Source organism: Cygnus olor, chromosome 5 (genome assembly GCF_009769625.2).
Source record: "Cygnus olor isolate bCygOlo1 chromosome 5, bCygOlo1.pri.v2, whole genome shotgun sequence".
Taxonomy (NCBI): domain Eukaryota; kingdom Metazoa; phylum Chordata; class Aves; order Anseriformes; family Anatidae; genus Cygnus; species Cygnus olor.
Window position 1 is genome coordinate 15,952,042 of NC_049173.1, and position 15,912 is coordinate 15,967,953.

Below are 15,912 nucleotides of genomic sequence, written 5' to 3' on the forward strand. Positions count from 1 at the left end.
CAGCAAGACACTTGGAGAAAACAGGTTGATTTTAAAGACAAAGTGTGGTATTTTGGTGGTTGTGTCAAAACACAGGCAACAGACAAGTTAAAGACTTAAGGACTAACTGGATTTACAGATCTTCCAGATGTGCTGGAGGCTTTTTTCTGAAGACAGAGATTAAAAACACAAGGTATAAAACCTCAGTTTTATACATCATGTTAATGTTTTGGTAATCTAGCTAAAGCTGCAATTGGAGACCTCAGAACATTTTAACGAGCGAAAAAACAAGCATCTGAATTTCAACGTAATTGTGTGTGTACATACCTTGCTTTTGCTCAAATAAACCAACAGATTTCTACCTACATACTTGGTGCTTGTCTATAAAAAGTAGAATAAAAATAACTGTCTACTGGCTCTTGGTGCTATCTTATTTTCTTTATAAATGCAGAATGTCAAAATACAAAATAGATTTAGAAAATCATGAGTGGTAAATTTAAATACCTCTTACAGACTAGAAAATCCTTTTTGTATTCAGGCAGGAAAATATCTAAAATATGAATCTAAACATTCACACAATCTTCAAGTCCCTGTAATGTCATGACACACAAAAAAAAACGAGCCTTGGATGGTTTGAAATTAGCTACTCTGTTTCACAGTCATCTTTTCAAGGCCTTTGTACTAACAGTTTGGAGAAAACTTACAGGAAGAATGCAATCTCTTGGAACAGCACTCTCTCAGACAAAATTTTCTGATGGTTTACTAAGAATCTGCAAAGAGGAATCTTTCCTAGTAACTCTTTTGAACAACCTCTACTTTAAGCCGTAATCTTGAACTTTCCAGGGGAGAGCTGGAATCTAGCTAAAATGCATAACCGTTGCCAATAACTTCTCTATCCTTTTCATGGTTCTATACAGTGAACAATATATATGACACAACTTAGTTAACTTCAAATTAATGTTACTTACTGGAAAATTGTAAGCACAGTTCTTCCTCACTGAAATATACTTCTTTTCCTGTTCCAGAGTTTGAAGTTGTAGTTGATTATCATTGTGTCCATTTTCCTGCTGCAAACCCAGTGTGGAAAGCTTCTTATAGAATTCCAAAAACCGTAAGTGCTGCTCAGGAGTAAAAATGCCTCAAAAATAAATAAATAATAAATAAAAATTAAAGAAGCTTACTTTTCTCATTACAAATGCTATTAATAATGTCCAAAACTCATTTACAAATCTTTCAAATATGCCAAGTTTTACTCTACCTTCCCCCCTTGAGCCTAGTGCAGTATCATCATTATGAATTATACAGATAAAGTGATTACAGAAAAATGACACCTAGCTATAACAGAGTGAATCTTAATTTCTGTCTATATAATTTTTGAAATAGTCAGGTTTTTAAGAGCAGGACTGTGTATATATTTGTTTGTTCGATTAATATTGGTTTCATTTTTATTAAATATTTAGATCTTTATGGAACTCAATCACATGAACACTCACTCCTTGCCTCCAGAAAGTAGAAAAATTGGGCCACCTTGCAACAGATAGTAAAGAGGTATAAGAGCAAAATTAGAAAACAAAACAAGCTGGAATGCAACTAGCAAGATGACTTCAAAAATTAAGAGGTCATTTCATAAGTACGCATTTCTAAGGGAGCCATCAAGGAAGGGCTGAGTTTTCTAATCAAAGGAGACAGGAAAGCTATCAGTGATTGATACCAAGAGGTTGAAATGCTTAATGCTTTTATTTTCTTTTTCAAACTTCACTAGTATAATCAGGCTCAGTACAATTAATGACTGACAAAGGTGCCAGCTTCAAGTACAGAAGAAAAAGGTCAGTGAATACTTAAACCATGACAGAAGTTTTCAAAATGTGTAAGGTCAGATGTCCTTCAGTCCACTATGCAAGAATATTAGAATTACTAGCTGCTGAAATCTTACATAAGTGGCATCAGACTGGAAAAGGGCTGAAGTGGTACTGTTATCTAACAGTCAGAGGGGGAAGAACAAGCCATATAATTATAGATCACTCAGATTAACTTCATGTTTTTGAAAAATTAAAAAAAAAAAATCACAAAATCTACTTGTAAACACTGAAAGGGAATCAAGAAAATAAGCAACAGCCAACAGGGCAAAGGAAAGCTTATCAAACTGATTCCATTTCCATCTAATACTGGATAAGACCTGTGAATACAAAAAATACAGTAAAGGGCATGTGTGTTGACAGTTTCGTAAGTAAGGGATTGGGAAATAGAGATGAAGATCGATAAAGTGGCTTCAAAACTGCATGAAAAAGCAGGTAAGAGAAAGTTACCAAATGGTTTGCTCTCAAAACAGACAAATGTATGAAGAAAGGCCTATCCTTGTTCTGTTGCTATCCAATATTTTCACTTTTTTGGATGTTGCATTACAGAATATGCTTATTAAATATTCTGACAACATCAACCTAGAAGGGAGACTTATTCCTTCAGAAGATAGCCTTACAGTTTAAAATGATCTTCAGAACCTGGACATACGGTATTAAAACTTTAGGCTGTTATTCCATTAGGACAGCGGTAAGGTATCATGCTTAGCCAGATATGTTAAGAAAGAGAAAGAGTAACTAGATGACAGTATTATAAAAATAAAAATAATAAAAAAAAGAGAAAAAATAAAATTTTGAGCTGCTTCTGTTCATAGGCTGCACTTGAACAAATAGTGTCTAACTATTGAAAACTATTGAAAAAAAACAAAACAGGCTATTTTTCACAGTTAAAAATGTAAAAAGCAATTTAGCTTGCAAGACGCATGAAATAGGCCTTCCACTTTGTTCTGCTCTACTAGGGCATAACACTTCGAGAAAAATGGGAACCAGTCAGATGGCGTTCATAGGTGAAAAGAGATCACAATTAAAGTCAGTCAACCTTAAGAAGAAGGGGAAGACATGATAAAAACAGGATGGACTCTTCTAGCTCTTCATTTTTGTAAACAACACCTAGGCCCTGTGGAATAGCCCTTTCAAGTTATTTGCAGTGAAGCAACTGTCACTTTGATATTGTCTAACCTGATCATAAAGAATCATTTTAAAGATCTGTAAGAAATATCAAAGGGCTTAAGAATCTAGGGGAAAATTCTCTGTTATTTAAAACTGTGTTCTACCCCTTCCCAGGTAAGCTCTGTGTAAAGAGTCAAAGGTGGGCAGAATGATCAAAGAAAGATCTGCTGAGCTCAAGTGCTAAGGTACAGAAAACAGGAATTATGGGTACAGATTTGGCTTCAGCTGCAGCTGGGAATCCATATGGTATTAGATCTCCTTTCTCCCTTGAAGCTTGAAGAACCTTGAACCTTGAAGAACCTTGAACCTTGAAGAATACAGAAAAGATACCAAGCACAAAAGTGAACGTACAAAGTTAGCATCATACTGTGCTGTCAAAGGTTTCTAGTTTCAAACATTCAGTCACTCAACTCAGATGTTCCAGAATATCCAACAAAGTATCAAAAAATAATAAAATAATAAAATCAGTCAAATCAATACATAAAAGCCATTATGTTTCCACTTCTGTCCCTGTCTAAACATAAAAGAACGATAACCAAACCTTAAAAGAAAATTCACAAAACCCAATATTTATGCAATAGATTATTTCAGACTTTTCATGCCATATTTGCTATTATTTCATTTCATGTATTCAAATCTGGACATTTTCTAAGTGCTTCAAATTTTCTGACCTTCCCTTAATCTTAAAAAAGATTATTTTTAAAGAACATTAACTCGTACCATATAATCCATTGCACAGTTTCCCTAAATGGAAAGACAAAGAAACTAGGATAGATTCATCTGCTTTGAAGGACTTTTCACAGAATGATTTCACTAAGGGAAGCACAGTTTGACTCCTATCATCTGTAAAACAGAAGACATTTTTAAAGTTAGCCATTTGTTATCAAACATCTAAAAAGACCATATAGAGTGGACTTCTAAAAGAAGTTATGACAAATGTAATTTAACATGTTTAGGGGTCTTTTTGGCAGTCACTTACTGAGGCAGAAAATAGGAGGTAAAAGAGAGTGATGAGCACTACCATAACACAAGTCCTGATTTTTAATACCTTACCTGTTTTCTGTCTGTCTTTGTGCATTTACAGGGAAAGGGCACTCACCACTAACTGACGGGACAGAGAATAAATGAACAGCTACTAACTTCTTTGTTCACAGGGAGATAAAGAACACAACAGTATTCCAACAATAAAAATTCCTACAATAGTAGAAATACAGGGACATCTAGACCAAACAGGACCATGATGGCAAAAAGAAAAATCTGGATCTGCTGGAAGTTAATTTTTTCAACCTAGTGAGAAGAAGACGTTGCAAGTCTTTTGGTAAACAATAAATTCACAGAGAAATGAAATAATTGAGAGGAAAGAAATGAAATCATTTAGAAATTGAAGTAAAATCCAGCAAATAGTGGCAGGCACCCTGCTTCCCCATAAAACGAAGGAGCAAATGTTCAAAGAAGTTGATCCATTTCGACTTCTTTTAAATAAAGCCATTGTATTTTAAAACATTCAAATTTTAAAGGAATGAGGATTTTTTTTAATGGTAACTGAATTCTCGAATTCAGCAAATTCATACAAATGAACAACATATTTAGGTTGACCTGAATAAATATTTTTTTATTGTGGGAAAGAAACCCTAGGATATAATTTTGGGTGATCTACCTTCAAAATGTTTGTTTCATAGTTCAGCCATGAAACCAAAAATTATTCAAACCAAACTTCTACAAACACATTCCTTGCAAAACTGTTAATAATCCCTGATTGCTTTCTCTAAGTTTTTTGGGTTTTGATAATTCTTTTTGATAGCTAAAAGCAGTAGTTAAAAGCAATTGGGAAGGTGGGGGAAAGAAAGGGAGGAAAAAAGAGAAGCAGAAATTTGACAGCATCAATGTAATGGCTCAAGAATTTGAAAATTAACCTACTAGTGTACTTGCTAATAAAAGCACTCATTGCTAAAAAGTTCACCGATTGTATTTTCCCTAAAAATCTTATTTTTTTATGTATGTCTCCATATGGCTTATACGCAGTCATGTATTTCAGTAATTCATCACCAAATTCCTGTAAAGTAAATATTTGCTCCTCACTCATGTATCAGAAGGGAGTAGTATAGTCAGTAAGACGGGAGTGGGAGTGGGAAATGTGCAAAATACAGAGTTGCTAATGAAGATAAACAACTGAAGAGGTTGGAAAAAGACTGTATAAAGAGCAAAGTGGCAAGCTACGAGCAGCAGTCAACAATCACTAACAGAGCTTATAATAGAAAACTTTTTACATGTACATTATCAAGGAACTTTTGTGTATTTCACTTCTTTGTACTGCCTCAGTTGTACACAAACAGTGGAGAACACAACTGATACAGAGCCAAAGCTGCCTGCTATTGTCTACCTACATACCACTGAAAAATTTGGGACAGGAATGGTGATTGTAGGACAGGGCACTGCAGTTACCCAGAATGCTACATGGGAGCAGTTACAGTAGCTCTCCTTAAAGTTTGCTCCAATCACTGTTGAACTGAACCTGCGATGGGAACTTGAGCGCCATGAATGTCGGCATCCCACTACCACTAAGCCAGAACCAGATACAACAGAGAATTTCTCCTTCCTCCCATGAAGATGCAGATACTCAACCCTACACCTGGACAAGCATGAAATATTCATGCTGTTTACAGGAACAATATAGAGCTCTGGGAAAATTGCAAGAATTTACATTTTCCATTATAAATAAAATGAAAAGCTTTATATAGTACACACACTTTCTCATTGCAATGAAGAAAACTTTCAGTGCCTTTTATGCACAAATTTACAAGGATTAAAATGGCAATTGCTGATGCTTAGTGCCTCTAAAACAAATCAGTTGTGCACACTGCAGTTTATGGGACATGAAGATTTTTTTTTCTGTTCCAAAACGTGTAAGTGCATTTGATATACAACACTCAGTGTTGAAAATTGAAACATTTACTGATACACACATGGATATAGTGTCATTGCCCCAGCCTGGTGTCTTCAGCTCAGAAGCAGGCTCCAGTCTGCCCAGGACTACCTTTACTTAGATTAAGAGGCAAAAAAATTTAATAGCAAAAAAAAGACAGGCATCTGCATATGTTTAACTAACATTTTTGTATTATGCATATTAATAGTATTAAGTAAGTATTAACAACTCAATATTCCTATCCTTTATACAGTAATTTTACTCATTCAATTTAGTTTCATTATACAGATGCTTAGAATAAGAAAGTAACTTACTTTGTGAACAACTGATTTACCTTTGTTAAAATAAATTCATGCATATAGCATTGCAGGACATGAAATACATACAGGATAAATGAAAAAAAAAAAAAAGATTGCAGAGAGAACAAAAATGTAATTACATTTATAAGATGTATTAAGAACTGGGCTCCCAAACCTAAATTAAGTCCTTACCTGCATCAAACATATCAAGCAGATTCACTAATGTCTCAAAAGCTGCAAGGCGTACACTGCTGCCCTCATCTCTTGCCAGCTCTACCAATTCAGGAAGCACTACAGTTTTGGTTAGTTCTGTCCTGCAAATTGAGGCAAGCATTTAAAGAGAAAACATTATGAAACAATGTTGCCATAGCAAAAAATCATAATAATAATAATTTCCTGAAATACCAATTTAGACATTGTTTGGGTGGCCAAGAAGGAAAAAATGACTAAGTTGTAAGAAAATGAAAATCAAATAACAATCTGCAATCAATCTCAGGACTTTATTCTTCATCAGCCACGGAAATAAAAAAGTTTAAAATGTGAAACTTCATTTATATAAAATCATTCAAATGAACTCAAAATAAATCAGACAAAATGCAATCTGAAAAAGCTCAGAGGAGTCCAGCTATTTCACTAGGCCACTAAGAAAACTGTTCTGATCAAATATTCAGAAAATACAAACGGCTTAATGCAACGAAAGAGTATGTTCCAAAGCCAAAATGATTAAATATGGGTCATAGAAATCATAAAATATCTGGAGTTGGATTGAAGTATCCAGAAATACTATGTTTCAAAGACAAGCCTTCTTTACAAAGGGTACACAACTACTGCTCAGAGAACACACATTTTCCTGACTAGTCCAAACACGAGCTTTTAGGCTTGTTTTAAAGTAGCAATGAAAAGGTTCTGCTTGCCTGTTTTTGCCTTGATAATGACTATCATTGTCTGCGTGTGTGCTGGTCCTGACAACTTCAATCTCAACACTGGCAGCAAACTGCTATACTAGGGACTGAATTAGAAATCAGAGTTTCATCAGAGAGGTGACTAAGAAGGATTGAAAGACTCTTGACACAGAATCATTTCCGCAGTAAGGTGACTGCAAAGTAAGATGAAAAAAGATTCATCTCCTGGAGCAAGAGCACAGCTTCTGTAAAAGCTACCAACCAGCATAACTTTCCAATGTCCCAGTGAATAGCTAATTCTTAATTGCTTGATTGACCCTGTCATGCTCTTTTTTTTTCTTTTTAATAGAAGTCAAGATAATTTGTATGCATACAAGTTAAGAAGCTCACTTTGTTCTGCTCTCATGTACAAGCTCTTGGTCTGACCATCAATTAGTGAAAGCTGTTGTAAGCACCACATCTCAAGAATGGGACCTCAGCAATTTATAACAGCCAGGGATCTGGCCCTCAATGTTTATACTGGGCAAAATATAAAACTGCAGGGAAATGCTGATAGAATTATACTACATAAGCATTAACTGAGATGATAAAATCAAAACTACATTTGACACTTCATGGAAATGTATACAAAGAATTTATATTCTAATATTTCATTCACAGTTTTTAATGCAAAACTAATCACAACCTCTAGGATGACTTTTACAGAAATATAAATGCCCAAAACATCCTTACAATTAGACTAAACAAGTAACAACTATCCCTTTTGTAAGTCAATATGAACAGGAACACTTGCAAATTTTATAAATAACCAGCATCACTGATTTGCACCTTGCAAAGTTTATTATTGTTACTAGTAAATCAAGCTGTAGCTTAAAAGTATTCTTCCAAACAGATGATTAATCATTAATTTAATATTATGAGAAAATCACACTGTCATTTAGTGATAACATCACTAAATAGTAACAACAGATCTTGGAACTGCTGTAGCATTATGCTTTCATCATTTACATGAAGATGTGCTTATTTCTGTTAATTTAATTGTCTTTATTTTCCTATTACCTATTCATCCCCAACACAGAACACAGCAACAGCTTAGACCTTGAAAATACCGACAGTTTGCCACTTCTATGAACTAAAGCATCTAAATCACTGGGGAGGGACCAGGCAGAAAACTCGGACAGAAAGCAGTGCGTATGGGTATATAAATGCTAAAAATACAAGCTGGGGAGAAAAGAATTAAAGAAAATGATACAAAATGGACCACTAATTGATAACTATGTATTTAGCTCTATTAAACTACCGTACTAATGCTGGGTAAATTGACTAATACTGCCATTTGCCACTGAGTAATACCTACCTCATTTTTAGACTTTCATCTCCCAGGCATAATACATCCAATTTAGTTCATTTTATAGACACTCACCAGAATGAGGAAAATGTTATTTCCTTTCCAAAATGGTCATTTATTAGTATAAGGTATTACCCCCTTGTTACACATGAAAATAATTGTATTGTTTCTTCTTTCATACCAAGCATACCTTGAAATTAAAAAGCATTTGGAGGGGGAGTACAGAAAACAACATAAATGCACACATTTCAAGTGTATTTCAACACCTGCCTGTCCATATATACCTGTCTTATATGTGAAACAAAACTACTGAAAGCAAATTCACAGATTCACACAAGTGTTTCCTAAAAGCTGCTACACAAAACCACTTTATTCTTCTCAATAGACTGAGTTACAGGGCAAGGGAATCTATGCAGCTGTACATTTTTTCAAATATATAAAAGGTTTCCAGGTTTATATGAAACCAATATTCCGTGACTATATCCATATACTAGATAAGAGTTATTTTACTCAGAATAACACATAGATTATTTCTAAAAAATTATTTTGCTGTATTACGTGTAAATCATTTTCAAAGACAGATTCATATGATTGTTTCTCAGCTCTTGATTATAAAAGAGATTAACTGAAAAGGTTAGAGAAATCTATGGAAATGCAGATTATATCTCATATGAAAACAAGAAAATCTCATAGTATTGAACAAAAACAAACAAGAAAGGAGGAAGGAAGATGATTGAAAAACACAAGAACATACAGTGTAGAAAGAGCCAGAGGAGAGAAGTAAAGGACTATATCCCAAGTGAAGACTGAAATCAGGAAGCAAAAATTTAAAAAAAATGTTTTGCAGACATGTTTTTGTGGCTTTCCATTTTGGTTGCATCTAAAGACTTCAGACTAACATGACGGGTTAGAACCACCCCTCCCTTTAAAGGAGTTTTTAAGTGGTCAGTCCCTGAAGAAAAACAGAACCCTCTCTTTCACTCATCTTTAATCTCCCACTAAACAGAATTCAATTTTAAGATACTTAAAGATACATGAGAGCAATAAAAATAAATACATTTTCAAATTATTCAGCCAGTTTAGTAAAGTGTATACTATTTTTTCAGTTTTATAAATACCAACAATATCAACAAATACTATCTTTGTTTTCTGCAATCAGGTTCTTTTAAATACAAAGCTGTTCAATATGAAAAATGTTAAAACGATTTACCATGCTAAGCTCCCTTTTGTTATAAAAGAAAATAAATACAAAAACAAGTGAATACTTTACTTAGTTATGAATAACAATGAATAATATTATGTTTTCAACATTATTCACATCCTTTGAATTTTCTACTGCAAGGACCTTGCAGTAGAGCCATCTAAAGCACAAATATAAAATTATTTTATATGCGATACGGGCAAGTTTATCTGGGAATCTAGAAATTACTGTTCAGAATGACATTACCAAAACAATGTGAAATTAAGTATGTTACAGCAATGCTTAGTTCTTGCTGTGAATATTATTTCCCCTCTATCTGAGTAAGCTAAAAAACAGCATGAACATGCGTTTCTTCAGTATTCCCTGACTCACAGGTTAACAACATTGTTTGCAGGAATTTCTGGGTCTTTTAGTTTGTTTTAAAAACTCGGAATCTAAATAACAACATAACTCTTCATTAAAAAAAAATCTACCACAGGCACAGGCATAACTTCCACAAACATCAGTACTAACAAACTGAAGTGCATTTTTACAGTATCTTTCAAATTATGTTTCAGCCTCATCCCTGAATCTGCTCATAAATTCACAATTTTAAAGGCCAGAGGGACTATTAAGATTTAACCTATCCACCTGGGTAACAGCACAGGGAATATCACTTGATTATTTCTTCAAGTCTGTAAGACAAGGTACTGCTTTATTTATTTATTTATTTGTTTTTATTTCCTGGCACAGGAACAGGTGGACAGACCAAGAATTTTAAAATAGCTGTTCACTTAGGGCCTACCCCTGAATGTGTGGTTAATATGGTCTGTGCTATGTTAAAATAAATCTTCATGAACTGTTTCTATTACTATATGTGCATTATGAAGGTCTTCAGAATTAGAGTCAGAGTTGACAATGAACTGAAATTTGCTTGCAAAACACACATTCTTTTGCAAAAAATGGCATAATAATAATTAGAAACAATACTTGCCATAGTTCTCATATTTTTAAATATACCTAGTGTCATCAACATAAAATTGAAATGATCTCAAGAAGCTATTGATAAACTCATTATTTACAAAAAAAAATATGTTTTTATGGTTCAGCAATTCTACTATCATAAAGAAGTAAAAATCTGAAAATGGAAAACAGCCAACTGTAACTCCTAAGAACAAACCCGCACACTCCAAATTCATTATTAAGTATGCAAAAATTAAGTTAGAAATCTTAAAAGGGTTAAAAAAAAATCTCTTTTTAGGTTACTATTAAACATTTCATAGGAAGATTTTGCATTTAAAAGCAGTTATGCAAATTATACTCACCCTATTCCTTGAGCTATATGCTCCAGCTGCCGACACATGCAAGTTCTTACTTCATACTCTACATCCTGGCACAGTGATTTTACCAATGGAAGAATCTCTCTTTTAACACTAAAAACATGAACATTTTTTATTAATATATAGAACAATAATATATAAAATCCACTTTATAGTACTCAAATTATAACCCTATATGACTTGTAAGATCAATTTTTTAACTAATTTATCAAACGTGGCAAATGACTTTTCTGAAAACTTGAAATTACAAACTATACGTTATTAAGAAAAAGAAAAAGGATTATTTATAGTCATTATTATTTCCTCATATTTCATCTATTATGTTTTTTAAACTAACAAAATAGCAGGTAGGCTTAGAGATGCTGTCCGCATTTCATAACTATTTTCAGTACAATTTTTGAACAAGCACTGTAAGAATACAATATAAATGGAAGTGCAAATCCCAATTAATCTTGTCTTTACTTTGAAAACAGAAAAGACAGGAATCCTAATAAAAGTTTTTTGTTTTTTTTTTTTTTTTGAGTCAGAAATCATCAGGGAATAAGACAGGTCTACTGATTCAGATGTGGATTAATCTTTTCTTGTGTATACCAAAGATGCTCCAAATCAGCACTTGATTGATCTCCAAATCAGCACTTACACACTGCTGTAGGTCAGTCTTCTGTCACCTTTTGAAACTTTGCCACAAAACTTAGTCAGCATTTTCCTGAAGATAAACCTAATTCTTACAGCTTGTGAAGATTTCATAGGACCTGAAGTCCAGCCTGGTACATATGCCAAGTAGAATCTTAGCTCCCATGGTGAAAAACAGTGTCTTTTTTTTTTTTCTTCTCTATTTTCACATTAAACAGTCCAAATTGCAGAACCTATTGAACATTTATCTAATTGTGAACTGAAACTCTGATCCATATACTACCATAATCTCAGAAGCCATTAGGCTATTGTAGGATTATAAAATACATAGAAAAGTTTAATTTAAGCTTCACTACAGCTAGGTGAAGGCAGTAATCTCTTCCACATCTTTCAGCCTTGAGGGTGAGATGAACGAAGGATTTCAACTAACGCACTCTTTGGCCTTCTGTCAAGAGGTTGGAATACTACTGTCTACATGTTACAGAATTCAACAGACCAAAAAACATCCACACATAGGAAAAAAAAGAAAACACAATGACTGAGGTAGTGACTAGTAATGCTGTGGGGTGAAAATTAGCCTATGTATTTTTGCCATCTTGTGTATTTGTGTGGCATTTAATACAATGAGATATCACTCATCAAAGCTTTGGGGCCTACTGAAATAAAAACAATAGAATGCATTAGGAGAGACAGCCCACTTGGCAGTCTCTAATACCTCAGCTTTGATATGCATGCATAACCAAAGAGATATTTAAGAAGAATGTAGAACACGAATTTAAGATCAAAAGCTCCAGCACTGCAATGCCTTTAAGCAAGTAGATGCGAGTATTCACATTAAATCAATGGCAGATACAAAACAACTATTTTGAATTCTCTTTAAGTAAAAACACATACTACAACTTGGCAGATTCAGCCTTTGTGTTTCCTTTCATTGCCCAAGATGCTGTCTTGAGTATTCATAAAGTGTCTCTATCCAAATCTTTACATTGTTTTAAAATTCAAAAGAAAGAATATGAAGACAGCCAAGCAGATTTTTAAGTCACTTTGCACAGCCTCCATTTATCACAGTGAAAATTAATTTACTTCTTGTAACAAAATTTGTCTAGAAGTTTCAAAGATTATACATAGTCTTGGGAGCTTGGCACTTCAGATTCCTCTAAAGTAGGGAGTACTTCCAGAAAAAGACTTGGTTTTAGCTAGCTGTTGGAACAGAGGGTAGACAAAGTAATGCTCTATTCCACAGTTGTGACTTCGTCCAAAATCTATAGCATAACCTGGAAGTCATGTGAAATATGAAACATGAAAGAAAGGTTTTTAATTATAGTGCGTATTTTATGAGGAAAAACAGTGCCATTCTGAAGAATAATATGAAGATATGTTTATATATTGACTTCTCCTGAGGCCAAACACATCTCCTTAGCCAATACCAAAATCCGTCCTGTAAGGGGAATGATAGGGTGTTTTGTATCTTACTTGGCCTGTCACATTCTAAACCCGTGGATCAAGGTCTCTTTTCAGCTCTCTAAACTGCACCCAGAGAACTCTACCACAGGATCAACACGTCCCAGAAAATTTTCAACCAGTTTCTTAACATGTAGCTTCTATACAGAAATGGTGCTACTACATTCACTGAAATGAGGGGTTTCATATTCCTAACAGCATGGAATCATACCCAAAAAATAGCATTATTTGAACTCATTATGGCTAACATTATTTTAACTTCTCATAAGATTGCTTGTAATCTGGAAAGCCGCTTTATTTTCACAAGAAAGTAACATCAAATAAATAAGAGAAATTGTTATTCTGCTAGAGTCCTACAAATTTTGTAGAAAAAAGTTTTGAAGTCTTTGATAACATTCTCAAAAAAATTTACTTTACCATGCTCATCAACTTTTTCATGTCTGATATGTGTAATCGACATAGCAAATGAAGGTATAGATAGCTTCATTTTAGTTGCTTCTAGTTCTTTTTTATTGAAGAAAAAAAATCATATTTTAAATAAATTTATTCCTAAACATCTTGTCATACAGTCCTGTTGTTCATGTTTTCTGTTATGCTGAATTTTTGCATTTTGTGGTGGATAAAAGTCACTATCAGAGTGAACTTCCTGAGCTAGACATGGCTGCTGTGAATTTAGTAACCCTCAGTGGATTTCTTTGGTAACAGCAAAAAAAAATAAAATATGACCACAAATGTCCAATTGCCTGGACTGGAAACGCTTTAGGTGAAAAGGTGCTACTATCATAAGACTGGATAAACTCCAAAGAATGCACTGTACCAACTGTTTTGGGCAAATAAGGTATTCAGATTTACTTTTCCTGTTGTGAACCAGTCCAAACCCACAGACACTGCATCTAATAGCTGGATAATATCAGGGAACAACAATAGCTTCTAATGCATCTCCACATAGCTATACGTAGAAAAAAAAATAAAAAGTGTCTACATGTGAAACTTGGTTAGATAAAAAATTAGGAACAAGAGTTCTTAAGGGTTTGTATTTATGACAAGAAAATCTAAGGTGATGAAGTTGTGTTTTGTCTCTCTATGTTGCAGAGACATCCATTCCTAGAAAGACAAACAATATGCAAGAATGATGTTTAAATGGCATCCATTTGAATCTGTGGAAGACCATACAATCTGAAGTTATAACATGATGTACATCAGCAAGTGTGAATATGCTAGTTACACAGCAAACATATTTTATTATTATTTGCTACTCTGATAAAGGGGTCTATAAGAGGAAAGCATTTAAGTTTTGCAATGAAGTCTACTCTTCCTGTGCTAACTTTTGTCTCTGAAAAAGAAATACTGATATGGAAAAGAAAATATATGGACAGTCTACTTACATATGAGCTTCAAATTTGTAAGCTAATTTTCCCATGATTTTACAACTAACCAAGCGGGACTGAAGTGTTTGAGAAATCTGTGCCTTGGAAACAAGTGGATTCAGTATCTATATGAAGGAAAAGAGAAGAAATGTCAGCAGTAAATAATGTATTCCCCTTCTTAAAAAAAAAAAAAAAATCCAGGAAAACATATAACCCAAATGTCATCTAACCCGTTCATGGAATTAAACAGTACTAAAAATAGTAATGCATACGTACATTAATAGTCTATTGGAAACCTGCATTTAATATTCAGTGCTAATTATAGTGTATTGAACCAATATCTTGGCCCAAATAGCAGTTTGTGATTCACATCACAGCCAGTTTTACATCTGTCTACTTGTGTCTTTATTTTGAGACTAAGTTGTATATGAATATTTATAGCTATTAGCTGGTAATTTTGACAAAAGTTTTTAAATATGTTCTTGTAAAAAAAAAAAAAAAAAAGAGAGAGAGAGAGAGAAGTTCTTTCTCGTGAGTTTTCCCAGGAAACACCACTTTTAATGTGAAGTTTTGAAGCAACAATCCCTCTCATTTAAACATAATTTGGGGATCTGTAGGGAAAAAAATTCATTTCCATATAGATGCAGAAAACCAGCATCTTAGCTGTGCTGTCATTTGTTGGATCACCTCTATGGTGCCAGAAACAAACTGAGAAAGGCCAGCAGAACTCCACATTTAGATACACTGTTTTTTGCCCAGAAATAATAAAAGAAATCCAGGTGCCAGGCCAGGGAATACATTACAAAGAGGTTTCTCCTGAAGTCTGCTACAGTTTTTCACTCAGGAAGAACTTCACTTCTCTCTCAAAAAAGACTTTCCTGCCCTGTATATTATCCTAACGGTATTCTAAGAGCATTTCTCTCCTCTTACTAACCAAAATTTTGAGGTGAGAGCATCTTTCCATTGTAAGGACAAGTAGTTCACCTAGACTAGAATTAGTACAAAAGGTATGCTTCTAACTATAATACTTCATAAACAAACATTTCATCAGTTATCTATAAAACTGTATATTACTTACTTGGTCTTTGAACTATGACAGCAAACACACCACGTCTAGTAACTCCACTTACTGATCTAGACAGTCTCTCCCATGAAGTGGCCATTGCCAGAGAGAGGATACTGGGTTAGGCTGACCTTTAGTCTGGCCCAGCACACATTTCCTTACAACCTTGGAATCTAAGATTGTACTATGATTTTTACTTATTTACTAAAAAATTAACTACTAGAATATTCCTAATTTTCTGACATAAAGATCCTTCAAGTAACATAAAAGGCTGGTTTCAGTCGGTATCTGTATAGTTGCTGAATCAACACTCTATCAACTGTGATCTCCTCAAAACATTTTTGTGGAAGCATACAAATGTGTTACTATGTTCTAGTGAAAGATCAGAGTA

The 15,912-nt window shown here is 33.9% G+C and overlaps 1 protein-coding gene across 3 annotated transcripts in view; it reads right to left on the reverse strand.

Moving 5' to 3' along the window:
• Positions 1–15,912, reverse strand: part of PPP4R4 (protein phosphatase 4 regulatory subunit 4) — a 74,767-nt gene that overhangs the window by 24,123 nt on the left and 34,732 nt on the right. For all 3 annotated transcript variants that reach the window (XM_040559023.1, XM_040559021.1, XM_040559020.1), the window contains exons 6-10: positions 14,477–14,583; positions 10,983–11,090; positions 6,420–6,541; positions 3,726–3,848; positions 948–1,117 (exon numbers count right to left, since the gene is read on the reverse strand). In XM_040559023.1, coding sequence (XP_040414957.1) covers positions 948–1,117; positions 3,726–3,848; positions 6,420–6,541; positions 10,983–11,090; positions 14,477–14,583 — 630 coding nt within the window. The remainder of the gene's footprint in view (positions 1–947; positions 1,118–3,725; positions 3,849–6,419; positions 6,542–10,982; positions 11,091–14,476; positions 14,584–15,912) is intronic.